This window comes from Vanellus vanellus (assembly GCF_965231255.1).
Source record: "Vanellus vanellus genome assembly, chromosome: 1".
Taxonomy (NCBI): Eukaryota; Metazoa; Chordata; class Aves; order Charadriiformes; family Charadriidae; genus Vanellus; species Vanellus vanellus.
Genome location: NC_138905.1, coordinates 52,009,245 through 52,026,719, shown reverse-complemented (window position 1 = coordinate 52,026,719; position 17,475 = coordinate 52,009,245). Strand labels below are relative to the sequence as shown.

General features: G+C 38.0%; 1 protein-coding gene across 2 annotated transcripts; it reads left to right on the top strand.

The window, feature by feature from the left end:
• The first annotated feature begins 227 nt into the window (after positions 1-227).
• Positions 228-17,121, top strand: LTA4H (leukotriene A4 hydrolase). Of its 2 annotated transcripts, XM_082498190.1 has the most exons (19): positions 228-383; positions 1,525-1,655; positions 3,723-3,843; positions 4,331-4,399; positions 5,101-5,205; positions 7,402-7,454; positions 8,079-8,151; positions 8,444-8,584; positions 8,806-8,829; positions 9,849-9,919; positions 10,033-10,144; positions 11,122-11,266; positions 11,348-11,451; positions 11,821-11,891; positions 12,465-12,519; positions 13,378-13,473; positions 13,991-14,073; positions 15,134-15,238; positions 16,558-17,121. In XM_082498190.1, exons 1-19 carry the CDS (start codon positions 237-239, stop codon positions 16,676-16,678), a joined length of 1,827 nt encoding a protein of 608 aa, XP_082354316.1. In that variant the 5' UTR covers positions 228-236; the 3' UTR covers positions 16,679-17,121. The 2 variants fall into 2 exon arrangements, with proteins under 2 accessions (XP_082354316.1, XP_082354317.1); XM_082498191.1 differs by lacking the exons at positions 228-383; positions 1,525-1,655; positions 3,723-3,843; positions 4,331-4,399 and adding an exon at positions 4,489-4,528.
• Positions 17,122-17,475: the final 354 nt, after the last annotated feature.

Below are 17,475 nucleotides of genomic sequence, written 5' to 3'. Positions count from 1 at the left end.
GCAGCCAATCACGTTGCCCGGCTCACCCGGCCCCGCCTCCTCCCGCAATGCACCAAGAGGGTTGTAGTTCCTTTTGCGCCGCCTTCCGCCCTCCCTGCGGCGGGGAGGAACTACGCCTCCCAGCGGCCGGCGCGCGGGCTCCCCCCTCCGCCTCCCACCCCCTTCCCCGCGGTAGGCGGGGTGGCTGCGGCGCTGCTGGCGGCCGAGCGCGGCGCAGAGCAGGCAGCGCGCGAGTCATGGCGGACCCTTGCTCCTTCGCTTCGCCCTCCTGCTGCCTCACGCGGCACCTCTACCTGCGCTGCCGCGTGGACTTCGGTGCGCAGGCGCTGCGGGGCACAGCGGCCTTCACCGCGCGCGCCGAGCGCGAGGCGCTGCGTTGCCTGGTAACGGCTGTGGGGTGGTGGTGGTGATGATGGGGGGGGGAAGACCCCCGCGTTACCCGCGGCTTGTGAGGGGAGAGCCCCGGAGCCCGCGCCTGGGGGGGGAAGCGGCGGGGCGCCGGCGGCCCTGCTCGGGGGCGCCTCGTCTCCTCCCGCCTCGGTGTCGCCTCCCTTCAGCTCTCTCCTTCCCCTCGGCCGTCGATCCGGTCCGTCCGTCTTTCCTGTATTCCTTCTTTCCCGCCGCCGCAGCCGCCGGCGGCGGCCACCTCTCCCTCGGGCTCCTCCGCCGACTGCTCGGCCGGAGCCTCCGGGCTGTGCGGCGGCCCCAGCGTGCTCGTCAACCGCGGGCGAACAGCGCCCGGCAGCCGCTGGGCAGCCCGGGTGTCCCCGCTTGTCGCGCCCGGAGCCGGCGCGTTGTACAAGGGAAGGGTCGAAATATGTCTTTTCCCGTTAAAATGGCGAAGAAAGGTTGCCGAAAAGGTGGGGATGAACCCTTGGAAAACTGCGCTTCTGGCTTCTTCACGTGTGTGTTTTATTATGACGGCTGCTTTCTCGGTTAGCTGTGCAAAGAAACTTATAAACCTCTTTAGCTTTGCTTTATATGCAAAGTGAAGTATGGGGTTTGGGGTTTTGGTGGTTTGTTGTTGGTTTTTTTTTTTCATGCTGGCTCCATAAAATGCTTTTGTGATTGGCGTTTATCTTTTTTTAGAAAAAAAAATCCTGTTAATAATAAAAACTTCACTTATGCTGCATATCTGAGTGCTGCATCATTTAATTTATCTTCTGTTGCATGACAGTCTTGATTCATAGTGTCTAGTTCCAGGATGGAAGCCTTGGCAGGGGATTTTCTATCATTCTTCTCATTTCATCCCAGCACTGTGAAGTCTTTTACCTTTGTAGTTTACTTAGTAAACTCCTGTTTCCACTTTCACGGTCAGAAGTTGGTTTTCTTCCTCATCCTCCTCCAGTTTTGTAAGTTCAGTGCTGCTCTCTTAAAATGCTGGTTCCTAGCACTCATCATAATTACTCGGTTTTTCTGGTTTTACTTAGTAAATACTTCTTCCTTTAAAGAGACTCGTGCTTAAGATTTGATGTGTGCTACTTTACACTATTTAACAAGTATGTAATATTTGCTTCATTACAGGTCTTGGATACAAAAGACGTACAAGTGTTTAAAGTGACCGTAAATGGACAGAATGCGAAATTTGGTTTTGGAGAAAAGCACAGTTTCAAGGGAACTCCCCTGGAAATCGCCCTTCCTTTTGACCTAAAAAGGTACAAGCTTCTACCTGTTCCTTTAGATGGTCTCCAAAACGCACTGACTGCCTGTAGTGTCATTGTGTAAAGCTTGCAGAGGGACTTAAAAATTAGGGTGTTGCATTTATTTGGTGTGATCACGTAGATGAATTTAATATTTGGCTTTCATTAGACAGCCAAAACTTTGGGAGTCTTTTTATACTTGTCCCCAGGTCTTATATCATGTACAAGAGGACTTGGTAAAGTAAGTAGCAAAATGATCTGTAATGTGTCACAACTTTTCCAGTGCTTCTTATCATTAATATTCTTTCTGCTTCAACTACCTGAATTTTGTCATGCTACAGTGTGGCACATTTGGAGTTACAGACCCTGTTTGCCTTATACAAGGGCCGATCCTGCATTTCTGTAGAACTGCAGGTTACCACTGTGATTAGATACAAACCTGTTTTCAAATACTAGAAGTTTTATTGTATTGACTATGCTAAGCCCAAGTCCCTAAAAACCAGAACTTGAGTTTTGACAGTGTGATGGAGAATGAACCAACCATAATCTAGCTCTTAAGTTGCGTGAATCAAGAAATTGTTGCTAATATACAATATGCTTTTTGTCAGTTTGCTTTGTATGTTGTAACTCTATGGTAACCCACATGCCAAAGCTGAAAGCTGTGATTGTATAAGGAGGTTTGCTTGTTTGAATAAAATTGTATACTAAGTTGCTTCTTATTGTTTTGTTTCCAAAACCGGTTACTACCTCTACAAACTCATGTCTGGTTTGTAATTTTTGTTGTTGTTGTTCTCTGAATAAGTGCAATTTTGAAACACACATAATGTGGAAGAGAAAGGAATATTATACAATAGCTGTCCCTTCTGGGGAAATGCGTATGATCTGATATGAAACTAAACAAATTAAATCCTTGAACAAACAGGCCACAGCAGAAACATAGCCCTGTTTCTTTTGTTTGACTTTCAGCATTTTTTTTTATTATTGCTAGATTTCCTTGTAAGAAAAAAAGCTACAAAGAGTCGTGATTGTAAGAATTTATAATCTTGGGTGAGATATAGTCCCCCATGTAAATATCAATAAAACAGTGATAGGAAAGGGTAGGAGTTACAGTTGAAAGTCTGACTGTTCAGTAAGCAATGTGCCTTATGGTAATACAAATTATTTTCCTTTTCTTGTCAAATACGTACTTTGGAATACTGGTTATAAACCAGATATGTATACCTGGTCAGCTTATCTAGTGTCTAAATCCTCTGATTAGCTGAAGTTTGTTCTGATTTATGGTTGAATTGTTAATTCTGGAGAGTTGCATGTATAACCTGGAACTTTGCGATAACAGAAGTGAGTACTTCTATGTCCTTTTGGTGTTGGTGATGGTTATAATGTTTTTTAAAAAATAAGAGTATGAATGTGTCAGGTTCGTGTGTGTTCTCTTGTTAGCAAGCTGGTACCTGTCTTGCACAGAACTGTTAGTTTTTACACCAGTTCTGAAACTCTGAATAAAATTTGAACATTTTTAAAGTTTCTTGATAACCATACTGTTAATAGAGTTTTCCAGTAATTACTGTTTTCAGTATTTATTTTCTGCTTAAGGATCATACTTACAGAATATAACATCAGCTGCAAAATCTATTTTTTTTTTTTTATTTACAGAATACAGAAATCCTATGCTATTAAGGCATGTATGTTCTTATATAGGCTTTGTACACTTTTTTGTTTGCTTATTGCAGTGGGTGTTTTACACTTATGTGTACAATGTTAGATAGTTGTGACAAAAAGATGTGTATATAGCCGGTCCAAATAGTTTAAAGAAAAAAGCCCATGTTCTTGAAGAGAGAGGAGGAAAAGTTTCTGGTTGGTAAAAACAATAATAGAAGTGTCTTGGGACATTGAAATTGAAATAAACCAGCTAGTTATTACTATCATAATTGAAGGGGAAAGTTCTTTTTGATGTGGTGCTTGTTCTTATTTTTAATGCTTTTGAGACAGTGTTGCAGATCTGTTTTCGAGAAATCTTTGTAGAGGAATTTCAGTAGTGATCAGGAGTTGTGTCAAAACAGTCTGACTATATTCTTTATCACACAGGGGACAAGAAGCAATTGTCGAAATCTCTTTTGAAAGCTCTCCAAAGTCTTCAGCTCTCCAGTGGTTTACTCCAGAGCAGACTTCTGGGAAGAAACACCCATTTCTCTTCAGCCAGTGTCAGGTTGAGTGGATTAAATTTTTTCTTTAAACTTGTTGTTTACACACCACTTTAATTCCCCCTGGTTTCCAAAGGGTTGGAGAGGAAGGCTAGGAGGGGAAAGTACATTAGTCCATAATATTGTGTGCATCAAAGGTCCTAAATGGAAACACTTAATAAGTCAGGACATTGCTGAGATTTTATTATATGTTTGCAATTTAATATTTCCAGAACTACTTTACCCTCTCCTGTATTCTTGTTGAAGAACGTGCAGTCCTTTGCAATCAATATATGTGGCTATTGATCTGTCTTACCTACCATTATTTCTTTTAGAAGACCTTTAACTATGAAAACTATGATAAGCTGTAAGTGATAGGAAGTATTGGTTCGTAGATAATGAATTCTCTGGAGGAGCTGTATATATTTTCAATATAATATATTAGTTTGATTTATTTCTGCATTAGAAAGATCATTGTTTTGATTTGTTTTAAGTTTTTTTTTCCCTCTCCAGGCTACCCACTGCAGAGCCATCTTTCCATGCCAAGACACACCTGCTGTGAAACTAACCTACTATGCAGAGGTAGGTGAATCTAAGTCATGTGTGTCTAACTAAAGACAACTACGACAATGGGTGATTTTTATTTTTTTTTTTGTAGCTGCTGGCATACGTCCTAAAATAAAACCGGAGAATTTTGACTTTTAGCTTAATGTAAGAGCCTAAAACTGCTTATCTTCCCTGTGGCACTATAGCTTTATCATTTTCTTTTATATAATCTCTTTTTTTTCATTCACATGTATCTTTATTTCCAAAAGAAAAAAAGAAAAAAAAAAAAAAGGTGCTGTAGTAGGAAATAAATATGTTCTTAAATCAGTAAAAGCTGACAGTAAGACAACGCAGAGTGCTGTAAAGTAAAAATACTTGAAATTATTTTCACATATGCCTTAAGTAATATATTCTGGTACATAGTTAGGAGATCTTTGCAGTCCTGGCATAAATAGTCCAATTGTTTTAAGGAAGCAAAAAGCAAGATGCACAAGTGACATTACAATTCAGTAGTTTAAATAAAGTGAAACTGTTAACTTCTGTCAGAGGTACTCCTTCTAGTTAATTAAATATTGCCAGCCTTTAAGACAAAATTTTCTGTTTGCCTTATAGTCTACTTTATGGAGAGGACTTAGCAACAGAACAAATCTGGGCTACCTGTTTTGCTATTGCTCCTTCTAGTATATTGTATAATTCTTTGTGCCAACTGAGTTCCTCATAGTCTGGTAACCTTTCAGATATCCGTTCCTAAAGAGTTGGTGGCTCTTATGAGTGCTAATCGCGATGGAGAGATGCCTGACCCAGAGGACAGCAGTCGGAAGATATACCGTTTCAGTCAGAACGTAAGTGCTCCAGGCTAGGAAACAGATGCCTAAGGTCTTATTCCTAACTCATGCAGTTCACGGTCACTTCAGATGTGGTTTTGATGTCATCGATAAATCATGTGACTTACGATGGGTTTTGTCACTATAGAAATATGAAGTATTATGAATCTCCAACACTGAACAGTCAATCAGAAGGTGCTGGTGATGTTTACTGGTTGTTTTCGCAGAAAAGCCAAATTTGAGTTTTTAAAATATTTGATATACTCAAGGCTAGCTTTTCTGTCTGCACTGGTTCTTGGGTAATAATGCATGGACTTGAATAACATGGGAGTGAGTTCTGAAAAACAAATCTTGCAAAGTGGAAGCTTACCAAGATCTTAGCAGTGAAGCTGAGCATTGGAACCTATTTTTAATTTGAAGTTAGGCAAATCCTGACTATTGAGATTTTATTCTTTTTTTTAAAGGTGAAAACTTGGGCTTTTACGGAAAGTATTTCCAACTAATTAAAGATTACCATTCTCAGGATGAAGTTTTATTAAGTGGTGCATCTAGTTTAATGATTCCAGTGCTCCTAAAGTGACAGTCTCAATTTATTCTTCTGGCATTTTTGTTCTCACAGCTTTTTTGGGTTACAGTTTGATGTTTATGGGATCTCTTGGTGAGCCTAGTTCATTTTGCTGAACAAGCAGATAAAATTAACATAAATTTAGAAAAGAAATTGTTTTAGTAAGCTGATCTGGGCTGCTGAGGGACTGAATGACTGCATGGAGGGATGGGATTGCGTGACTGGAGGAGAGATGGGGAGCTTGCTCTGAACTGCAGCAGCTGTTGGGTTGATTTGGCTGCTGTGTGAAACCTGAGAGAGGCAATAGGGGAGAGGGAGAGAAAAAATGGTTACCTTATCTGTGAGCTCTTCAGTATGCAGTGTTCTGCCTTCTCTGCGTAGCCAAAAACACTTGCTCCGTCTAGTGCAAAAGGCTTCTATGTTGTATGTTATCCAGAGCTGTATGTTATCTAGAAATACACTGTTGAAAAGTTTGGTGGACCTGTACCAGGAATAACATTTAGTCTAATTGAAATTATGCTACACTGTCTAATACAGAAAAACACGAGATTAATTTCTTAGAAAAGGCATGTGTTGCCTTAGATGAAAAAGGCAAACGCATCAAACTCTTGGATATGTATTTGTGCTGAGCTTAAACTACTTTTTTTGCTCCTGCATGACCAGGCTGGTAAGCGAGCAGCTTCTGTAAAAATTAATTTATACAGCAGCCATTGAGATTTGAAGTAATTTCAAAATTTTAGTTTAGCAAAATGGGCACCAAAAGGTAGGGATATATTGACAGTCTTTTAATAACTTGTCTAAAACACAAGTCAATGGACTTAAATCTTTTAAAGACTATATTATGTGTGGTTAAGATGTAAAATTAAAACACAAGTGATGATATGAGTATTCTAATAAATGATACTTAAATGGTTTGGGGGTACTTGTGGAATAAAATTTTCTGAAATGCTGTATCCAAGTAATTATGATTTAAAGTCGTATTTAACATTGTTTAGTCAGATCAAATAGAACTCTTACAGGGATATGGCTGTGTTATCCCCTTGTTTCCAGAGCACTGGGACAAAGCATTTCACTACAGATATTGTAGCCTTGAAATTTTTTTCATTGAAATAACAAATATTTAGAATTTATTTTAATTCCAAACATGGAAATCAAATATATATATATATTTTGATCTTGCTGAATCTTTTGTATACATAAATATTCTTGTTTACTTGAATTCATAAAAACTCTTCCTGCATCGTTCTGTGTGATACAACTGCACTTTATCTGAGCGGTATGTCTTAACTTCTCCTTCCATAAAATTTAATGGAACTGCAATGAATATGGAAAACTGACTTTTTTTTAACAGTAACCAAACCAGTGGTATTTTTCTATGCTCTTATATATGCAGATTTTTTTTCAAGCAGAGATGATACTTACAATGTTGTGGCCTCTGTGCAAAACATCTGTGAAACAAACACTTTTTGTAGATAAAGGAATATCATTTTGGGGAGAAAAACAATGCCTTTATTATAACATAAGGCAGGAAACTATGGAGAAAATGCACCCGCTTCTTTATTTACATATCTTTGTTTTTCTTTGAATCAGTGGTGTTGATAGCTCACATTACAAATAAGTTTTCTTTTTTTTCTCATGTTCTCCACTAGGTTCCCATACCTTGCTACTTGGTTGCTTTAGTGGTTGGAGCTTTAGAAAGCAGGTGAGTGAATATGCATAAAGTATAAGCATTTAGTAATCCTAATAAATCTTCAGAATTATCTTTTTTGGTTTCTTGGTCTTTTTTGTAGTTTTAAAAGGTCTTAGACGTTCAATAAACCTGTTTATTTGTACCAAACTGCATGTATCTTGATTCACTCTTGCATCATTTTTTCTATAGAACATACTTTTGCTGTAAGCTAAAGAAATACCATGAAGAGTTTGGAATTGATTGGAACCACTAAGGACTTTTTCTAGCTCAGGGAATAGTATCTTTTTCCTCAGGTAACAGATAAGCCCGATCAAGTACAAAGGGCAGAAAGTTATAGCTTCAGCCTCATTGCTCATCTAGCCCATAATAATGCTTTTATATTACGGCTTTACAGCATTTTAAAATCTATAAATGTGTTTCCTATTTATTTTTCCCAAACAGTGGATGTGTGTGGTTTGGTTTGTAAAGCTTTACTTTAGCAGTGGAGAGGAAAAAGAGACAAAGACACTCTAGTGAGTTTCTTCAGCAACATGAGTTACTCGTGAGGAGCACAGTTAAACATGTGCTTTATGTATTAGTTTCCCTTAGAATTATTTCTAGTTCATAGTGTCTTCGTGGCATTTTTACTTTCAACAGAAAGATTGGCCCAAGGACACTGGTGTGGGCTGAAAAGGAGCTAGTGGATAAATCAGCCTATGAATTTGCTGAGGTATGTAATTAAAAAAAAAAAGTTTTGGAAACTGTTTCACATAGTGAAAAGGAACAGACTGTAGTTCAATGTTTTGTTCATCTGTAGCTCTCTGTTCTCTACCTCCCATCCCCAAAAATGCTGCTGTTCTATTGCAACACAAAACTACTACTGAAAATTGATATTGATGCAGCCTTGTACTCGTTTTGCTTGTGGGATATGCTGACGTGAAAGAGAATGGGATCCATAGCTTATTACTTAGAGTGTTTGTAGTCAGAAGTCAGTTATGAACTAATGTAAGTTCTTGTTCCAGGCTGAAGCTATGCTGAAAACAGCAGAAGACTTAGCAGGACCCTATGTATGGGGACAGTACGATTTGCTAGTCTTACCACCTTCTTTTCCTTATGGTGGTATGGAGAATCCTTGTCTTACTTTTGTAACTCCAACACTGTTGGTAAGTGTAACACAAATAAAAGTCAGCTTTTCCCTAGGCCTTTCTTATCCATCAAGTGATGGATGTCAATCCACAAATTGGATTAATCTTCCCCCTAGAAAGAACTGTAAATGTTCCTGCCTCCTTTGGAGTTCAGGATCATACATGAAACTGCATTAAGTGGTATATTTTGAGGTTTACTTGAACTGACAACTGTCTTTTATTTTTTTTTTTTTTTTTAGGCAGGTGATCGATCTCTATCAAATGTAAGTGCAAAATAGGTTCATGTCTTCAAGTAGAACACAACTTGAAGTTGTATCTTAACTTCCTTTGTAATATGTACCTGAAAACTTGGTCTCTTTTTCACTGGAGGAATTAAAAGTGAAGGGAGTAACTCAGGGAGTCTTACAAAGTGAGTTTTAGTTCTAAGTAAAGTCTAGAAAACTGGAGATTTTGTATAATCAACAGATTAAAATAACACGGGTGCATGTACGCATAGGGGCCTGACTGAAGTTAGAGGTTTAGTAGTCTTTTCCCGTCCTGTGTATAGATATGTCTAAAAACCACAACTGAATTGATCTCATCAAAATTGTTTGTAGGGAATTCTTCCTCTATATGTCTGTCTATGCACTAGAACTCATTGTGTACAGTTTTCTTTTAAGATGAAAATCATGAGTACGATTTGAGTAAATTCTGGGGTTTTTTTTTGGAAAGTTGAGTACTCTGGTTGCCATGTTATTGCATATGTCTTTCTACTAGACTGATAGACTGCTAAAAAAGAAAAAAAATTGTCTTACCCGAAGAATACTGAAATATTTGGCATGGATACTTTTGAATTTATCATGCATCGTTATCTTTCTAGGGGTTTCTAGACTGTTTTATTCCTGTTTGATATTTTAGAACATCCCAGCACTGCAGAAGTTGCTTAGGTGGGAAAGTAGTACTAGTCCATCTCTTGGCATGGGTCCACTATTCTGAAATATGATTTTATAAACAAGTGCCTGCACCTTGCTACTAGAGAAATTATTTTTGTTGATCAGTGTGGCTCTATGACTTGAAGGCTGGACATTTAAAATTATTGCTGGAGAAGGTTCCGTAGGATAGTGTTAGTCCTCTAAATAAAATTTATATGCATACGTTGACAGAGCTGTGAATGCTAACTGGTTTTGGGAATGTAGCGCAGTAAATGAGATCCCATTAGGATTTTTTTCTTTCTGTTGGGATTTGATATTCATTTTCCAGAGGAGTCTAAATGGTAGTTCTGACATTGTTTTCTGTGTTTTAGGTTATTGCTCATGAAATCTCTCACAGCTGGACAGGAAACTTGGTAACAAACAAAACATGGGAGCATTTTTGGTAGGTGTGATGTTCAGTGCAATGCAAATCATATTTTTAAACTAATTTGTAAAGAGACCAACTAAATTAATTTTGCCATCCTACCATTACTGACTTTATCAATGTATTTCCAGGCTGAATGAGGGACATACTGTATACCTGGAACGCAGGATTGGTGGTCGGTTGTTTGGTGAGCAGTTCAGACACTTTCATGCCCTAGGAGGTTGGAGGGAACTGCAAAATACGGTAAATATTTTCAAGGTTATGATAACTTTATGTTTAATCATATACCTAAATAAAATAAAGTTGATGTCATGTGTTTCCCACAAATAAGGCTTGTCTAGTCAGCTTTCCTAACACTTTCTTACTAGAGGATGAACAACTTTGATTCCCAAGGTAATAGCTTAATATACTCAGATATATATATATTATCAGATATATATATATTATCAGATTAGATAAAGCTTTTTGAACTCTTTTAAGATGCTTTGTAAGAATGAACATCTTTTCAGACTTTCTTGGTTATTCTGGGTGTGGCTAATTTGCAACATTACCTGTTAGCATACTGGTAAGCAGCTGAAAGCTTGTCAGAATTGTCTGCAAGCATGACCATCAGAATTTCCAATGCCTCTTGCAAGTAAATGATTTCTTTTTTTCCTGTATACTGCATTATAATTAAGTGTATTCCTAATCCATTACTGTCTAGGAGGGTTGTTTAGTTTTGTGTTTAGATAGCATAGTTAAACTTCAGTTTTCGGATTTCCAGGCTGTAATATTCCTAGCCCTCTTGTTCAATTTGGTGATGCAGTTTACCTGGTTTATGATGAATATCTCCTCGTTGTATTTTATCTTTATATCACCCACTTAAATCAAGTGGTTTAAATAGCTTTTTTTTAATAAAGGGGTAAATATAGATAGTTTATTAAGTGCTCGTGATTATGACAAACATGAGAGTAATTAGCTGCTTTGAAACAGCTAGAGGACAAGGTGATTAATCCTAACATCTTTCTGTTGGGTACACAGACACTGATAAAATGAGAAAAAATTTAGTAAACTATGTTTTGTGCAGATTCAGAACTTCAGGAAAAAGAACAAGAAAGAATGCTTTGGAATAAGGCCATTTTAGTTTTGGATGGATTGTACCTGTATAAATAGGGTTGGTAGTGATTTGCAGGAGCGCTAATTTTCCTAGGTGAATGTATTTTTTTGTGTCTTTGTCACAGATAAATACTCTTGGAGATAAAAATCCTGTAACTAACCTCGTCCCTGATCTGACTGAAGTAGATCCTGATGTTGCTTATTCATCTGTTCCATACGAGAAAGGTTTTGCTTTGCTTTTTTACCTTGAACAACTTCTTGGAGGACCGGGTAAGTGTTAGTCAGACTTCATATGTGATTGTTTCCCATTTTAATTTCAAACACTGAAACATTTTGTTTTTTAACTGTTAGATGTTTTCATTGGCTTCTTGAAGGCTTACATTCAGCAATTTGCTTATAAAAGCATAGTAACGGAGGACTGGAAGAACTTCTTGTATTCCTACTTCAAGGATAAGGTTGGGTAATATTTAAAACTGATTGCTTGAAACCTTTTAATTATGTGAAATTATGGCATAGCTGAGGAATTGTCTTCTTTAAGGACCAGTTCTTTATCTTTCTCTTCTTTATCTCAAGATCTTAGTATGATGTAATCTGGCATTTTATGAAGCTTGATGATGCTTTTTTTTTTTTTTTTCCTAGAGGGGAATCTTTTTGTTTTGAAGTAATCTGTATAAGATTCTCCAGGGTAATTGGAGGGATGTTAAAAAAAACCAAACAAACAAAAAACACAAAACAAAACAGAAGACTGAAACTAGTTTTTGTAGGGTATGCTTTTCTCTAAAAGTAACGTTTAAAATTGAATAAGAATTTATGTTGCTTTGTAGGTAGATGTTCTTGATAAAGTTGACTGGAACTCATGGTTTCATGCTCCAGGAATGCCGCCAGTGAAGCCTACGTAAGCTGCATTCTTTTATAGTTCACCTTTTTCTTCTCCAGATTGCACACGACTTTCCAAACAGTCATAAAGCAGTTTGTAAACAGGGTGAAAGTCTTCCCACAAACATTTTATTAGAAAATGTCCTAGTACTATGTAGAAATTGATATATGTGTACACAGGAGGAAGAAATGTTGCTGTTAATATTTTCAATTTTTTACTCTGATGGAAATTAATTTTGTTTTGAAAGTTGCCAGGAAAGATTCCTTTTTTTCTGATAATTTTTTACAACAATACTCTGTTTTCAGCTATATGCTACAATACATGTACAAGCATATATGCTCAGAAGTATTGATCATTTTAGGAGTATATGGGATCAAGGGATAGTGTCACCTATGCACAAAGTGCTTCTAACTAAAACAAATATATTTGATTCTAATAGATCTTTTGTAAATTGTGTTGTAATATTGAGTTGGAGCCTATAATAAACAAATGTGGAACAATTTGAAAATAATTTCTAAACATTCTTGTAGAAATATTACAGGACCTTTTTGTGTTTCCATAGTGTGATCCTTTGTTTTTAATATTTGACAGGTATGATATGACACTAGCAAATGCTTGTGTTGCCTTGAGCCAAAGATGGATTAAAGTGAGTAGTTAAAGAATGCTGAGGTGTCTGTATCTTGAAAAGCTAGTTCTCTTTATACAAAGCGAGTCGTTCTCTTCTGAAATCTATCATTTCCTGAGAGAGTGTATTTATGGTGATAGTATGACTGCCAGGGATTTTGTATTTCATAGACTAGCCTTTCATCATAGAGTCTGTGGATTTGCTGACTGCTGTATGTGAAGTGCAGCACACATTTTAACAAGGCACACCACCAATGTTTTGTTAAATATACATAGTAACCAAACTGTGAATATTCTTTTTGAAACCCCGATATTATGGCTTGATTTAAAAACAAATGCCAAGGTATTGCTATGTTTCTGATTGCATTGTATTAACAATAATTTCCCTACATTATTCTGGAGCTAGTATGCATTTCTCATCAAAAAGCAAGATACGTACATCATAATAACTAACTAATACTATACAGTTTTCTCATAATTTTAACCATCAGACTCATGCAACTAATAGAAAATTCAGCATACCTCCCTCATGTTAACTCTGTGGCTTTTGACTGTACTTGTATGTTATCTTTAACTTTCTTCTTCTCAATGTTACTTTTTAAAGAAAAAAGTATTTAATTTCTCACTTAACTTTAATAAAAAGACAGTGGAGATAAAAAGATCAGTAGAGAGAAACAAGTGAAAATTGAAGTGAAGAATACCAACCATCAGACAGTAGCTTAAGTCCCTCCCTTCCCCTTGTAACATCCTGCACAAATACAAATCGGTATCTTTTTTATGTGGAGTGGCTCAATAGTAAATGTGGATGTCCAAACAAAAAATTACACCTGATTGTACTTTGAAATACCAATTAAAAACTTAAGTAATCATTCTCTTTTAGGCAAAAGAGAGTGATTTGGGCTCATTCAGCTCAGCAGACCTGAAGGAAATGTCATCTCATCAGTTGATTGAGTTCCTGGCACTGTTGCTTCTGGAGGTAAATGCACACCTTGGGTAACTTGAATCTGGTATCACAAAAGCAGGCACAGATGCCCCAGTGTGCTTTGGAACAGAGTTGTCCATTTTCTTTCAAGTTTTGTTAAAATAATGCACTCTCACCATACGTAACTACTTAAACCTTCAGCCATGCCTCCCTGATTATGTCTGGCTCTTCAGCTAAGGAACAACATGTAGAGCATTTTAGATTGAAAAGTAAAAACAAAAATGTAAGGTGCTTGAGTTTGTGTTTGATGTTATAGCAAGTAAGCTATAAATAAAATGGAATGAAAATACTTCAAGTTATGAATGTTTTGGTAGTATGGGATGTGGGAATTTGCTAACATTTATTCCTTGCCCCTTCCCTAATACAATGAGAAGGTGAAAGAAACAAATACAAATATTTGTCTTTTGATTCCTTTGTAGCATCAATCTTCTTTAATGAACCTATTTTTTTTTAGGTATGTGGCTTGAAGTGTGCCTCTGGCTTATTCTGACTATGCAACTTTCTTTTTCAGGATCCTCTTCCAGTGTCGCATGTCAAACGAATGCAGGAAGTGTATAACTTCAATGCTATAAACAATTCTGAAATAAGATTCAGGTGTGTTCTAGCATGGGCTCTTTTCTAATCTTAAATGCTTTCGTGAAACAAAATGTCCTGTTTCATAAGTGGTCTGAGACATACTGTTGTGTACAACTGGTGCAGGGTTTTGGGTTTGGTTTTGTTGTGGATTTTTTTTGTAAGTACCTGTGGAAGCATGCTTACCAGAATGGTATTCTGTTACTTGTGAATTGGGTAAATATAGTCTAATAAAAGAACTGGAAGTGAGCAGTGGATTATCTGTGCTTTATTTTCATCTGTCATGCTAGCAAGGGAACCCGAAAACCTGATAACTTTTATTTTGGGAGTGTTATTGGGTAATACAAATGCTTGCTATCACAAAACTTTTATTTCATCAAAATAGTAAATATCAAAGGAAGTTTCTAAACAAGTAGGAAGTGCTTCTGGCTAAATGGCTTGATTCTTGTGCCATCGTAATTTCTTCTGTTTTGTATTTACACGTGTCACTTGTTAAAAAAAAAAAAGGTATTGTTGAGGACGTAAGTAATCTTTCTAAATACTTGATGTATTGCATATTTTGCTACTATTATGTACTTGGATACATTTGCAATAGTGACGGTTATTCTGCCTTAACTAATATACAATATAGTTCCTAATTCTTGTAAAAAGAACAATTTCTTCTTATTTTTTTAAAACAAAACAAGCACATGTCAGTTGCTGGTGATGTTTTATTTGGGTTGGGTTTGGTTTGTTGTTTTTTTTAATCGCTTTGTCAAATGTGACAAGTGCTATATAATTCAGCTCTAATTCCGAGTGATGCACCTGGACGCTACTGTAATATAAAAGAAATACATAGCTGCAAAAAATAATCAGATCATATTGGAGAGACTTTGAAAAAAAATTTCCTATTTTATAGAAAAGTCCGCTTCTGTAACGTGCTAGTCAGACACTACATATTTTATGTTGAACTTAGCTAGAATCTCATTCCCTTGATGACATAGCACTGCCCAGAGTGTTTATGGGAATGGAATCATAAGCTAACTAACCACAGCAAATGAAAATAAAAGTGTAAATTTTTCTTAATTTTTTTTTTCGCCAGATGGCTGCGCCTCTGCATCAAGTCCAAGTGGGAAGAAGCTATTCCTCTGGCTCTAAAAATGGCAACGGATCAGGGCAGGATGAAGTTTACTCGACCTCTGTTCAGGTAAAAGTAATCTCCAAATTGTAGGAGCTCATGCTGTTGACATTTTTAGTACAGTGGAATGTATAATACTTGACACCATACATGTATTTGTTATGCTTTGAAGTGATATAATAAGGAGTTTTCTGTATACTGTGAACAAGCTTATCTTCAGAGTTGCTTTCCACTTGCTGACTCTCGATGTCTGAGTGGAGAGCAGTGACAAGTGGCATTCCTCAGGGGTCAGTACTGGGACCTGTACTCTTCAACGTCTTTGTCAGCGACATGGACAGTGGGGTCGAGTGCACCCTCAGCAAGTTTGCCAATGATACCAAGCTGTTTAGCGAGGTAGACACACTGGAGGGGAGGGATGCCATCCAGAGGGACCTGGACAGGCTGCAGAGGTGGGCCCAAGCCAACCTCATGCAGTTCAACAAGGCCAAGTGCAAGGTCCTACATCTGGGTCAGGGCAATCCCAAGCACAAATACAGGCTCAGTGGGGAATGGCTGGAGAGCAGCCCTGAGGAGAAGGACCTGGGGGTGCTTACTGACGAGAAGCTCAACATGAGCCAGCAATGTGCGATCGCAGCCCAGAAGGCCAACCGTCTCCTGGGCTGCATCAAAAGAAGTGTGGCCAGCAGGTCAAAGGAGGTGATTCTGCCCCTCTACTCCACTCTTGTGAGACCCCACCTGGAGTACTGCATCCAGCTCTGGAGTCCCCAACATAAGAAGGATGTGAACCTGCAGGAGTGTGTCCAGAGGAGAGCCACAAGGATGATCCGAGGGCTGGAGCACCTCTCCTATGAGGAGAGGCTGAAAGAGTTGGGGCTGTTCAGCCTGGAGAAGAGAAGGCTCCAGGGAGATCTTGTTGTGGCCTTCCAGTACCTAAAGGGGGCCTACAGGAGAGCTGGGGAAGGACTTTTTACTCGGGCATGTAGTGATAGGACGAGGGGGTATGACTTTAAAGTGGAAGAGAGCGGGTTCAGACTGAACATTAGGAAGAAGTTTTTCACTTTGAGGGTGGTAAGGCACCGGAACAGGTTGCCCAGAGAGGTTGTTAAGGCCCCATCCCTGGAGGTGTTCAAGGCCAGGCTGGACGTGGCCTTGGGCAACCTGGTCTAGTGGGAGGTGTCCCTGTCTATGGCAGGGGGGTTGGAACTCGGTGATCTTCAAGGTCCTTTCCAACCTAAACCATTCTTTGATTCTATGACTTTTTTTAATAGAAGAAAGCTGAGTCTCCCAGTATGCTTTCAAAGGAGAAGTAAAACCTTGAGAAAACTCCCATTGTACTGTTTTCATAGATATTTATAATGGTGCTTTTTTCTTTACTTTTTCTTTTACAGGGACCTTTACAATTTTGACAAGTGTCGAGATCTGGCTGTCAAGACGTTTCTGGAGCATAGAGCCTCTATGCACCCGGTCACTTCAATGCTTGTGGGCAAAGACTTGAAACAGGATCAGTGACAAATTTACTGATTTTTTTTTTTTTTTTTTTTTTTTTTTTAAATTTCTTGCTCCTGAAGGAAGAGACTGATTCCACAAGTTGCTGATATGCGTGCTTGACTATGCCATAAAATGGTCTGCTGCTTTGGTACTAATTTAGCTTAAAATGAATTTTCCAAATCAAGTTCAGTACTTTCTGTTTTATACCTCCAAGTAAAACAGCAAAATTGCTAAATCTCTGGAATTGGGAGAATGGTTTTGTTACAAGCAATTTTTAGAACACACAAAAAAACTGTTCTGAGATGCAGTCATTTGTCAGTCACAGAATTTAAAAACATGGAAAATTAATTGGTGGATGGTATGGCTCTTTGTGCACAGCTTTCTTTTTCATAGCAACATGGTTGAAACTCCAAGTATCTGAAGACTAGAAAAATAAATCTTTTCATTGTCTACTTTTCATTGTCTGCTTGTCTGTGTATTGATCTGTACGCAAAATTTTGAAATAATAGTTTTGTTTCATTTACTCTTATTTGTTGTGGGAGAAATTTTATGATGGGTCCAAGAAGAATATGAGGACCTAAATGGATCACAGCATTCTAGTGTTAGAGCAGAATTTGCATCTAGCCCTATTTGTCATGGCTTTGTTACGTTACTCTGTTCTTCATGTTAATCACAACGTGATGGTTTTACTTAGTTATTCCTATTGAATCTTATGTTGTGCACTAATAGTTGTCTGAAATACTTCCTTGGTTTTTGTTTTTGTTTTTGTTAGAAAACCTGGATTTTTTACCACATTTCAGATTTAATATCTTGCTATG

What these genes read in the sequence shown, in the direction of transcription:
- LTA4H (XM_082498190.1), top strand. Translation starts at nt 237, where the DNA reads ATGGCGGACCCTTGCTCCTTCGCTTCGCCCTCCTGCTGCCTCACGCGG. An exon ending in TTGTAACTCCAACACTGTTG is followed by an intron (nt 8,585 to 8,805) that starts GTAAGTGTAACA and finishes TTTTTTTTTTAG; the next exon opens with GCAGGTGATCGATCTCTATC. An exon ending in ACAACTTCTTGGAGGACCGG is followed by an intron (nt 11,267 to 11,347) that starts GTAAGTGTTAGT and finishes TTTAACTGTTAG; the next exon opens with ATGTTTTCATTGGCTTCTTG.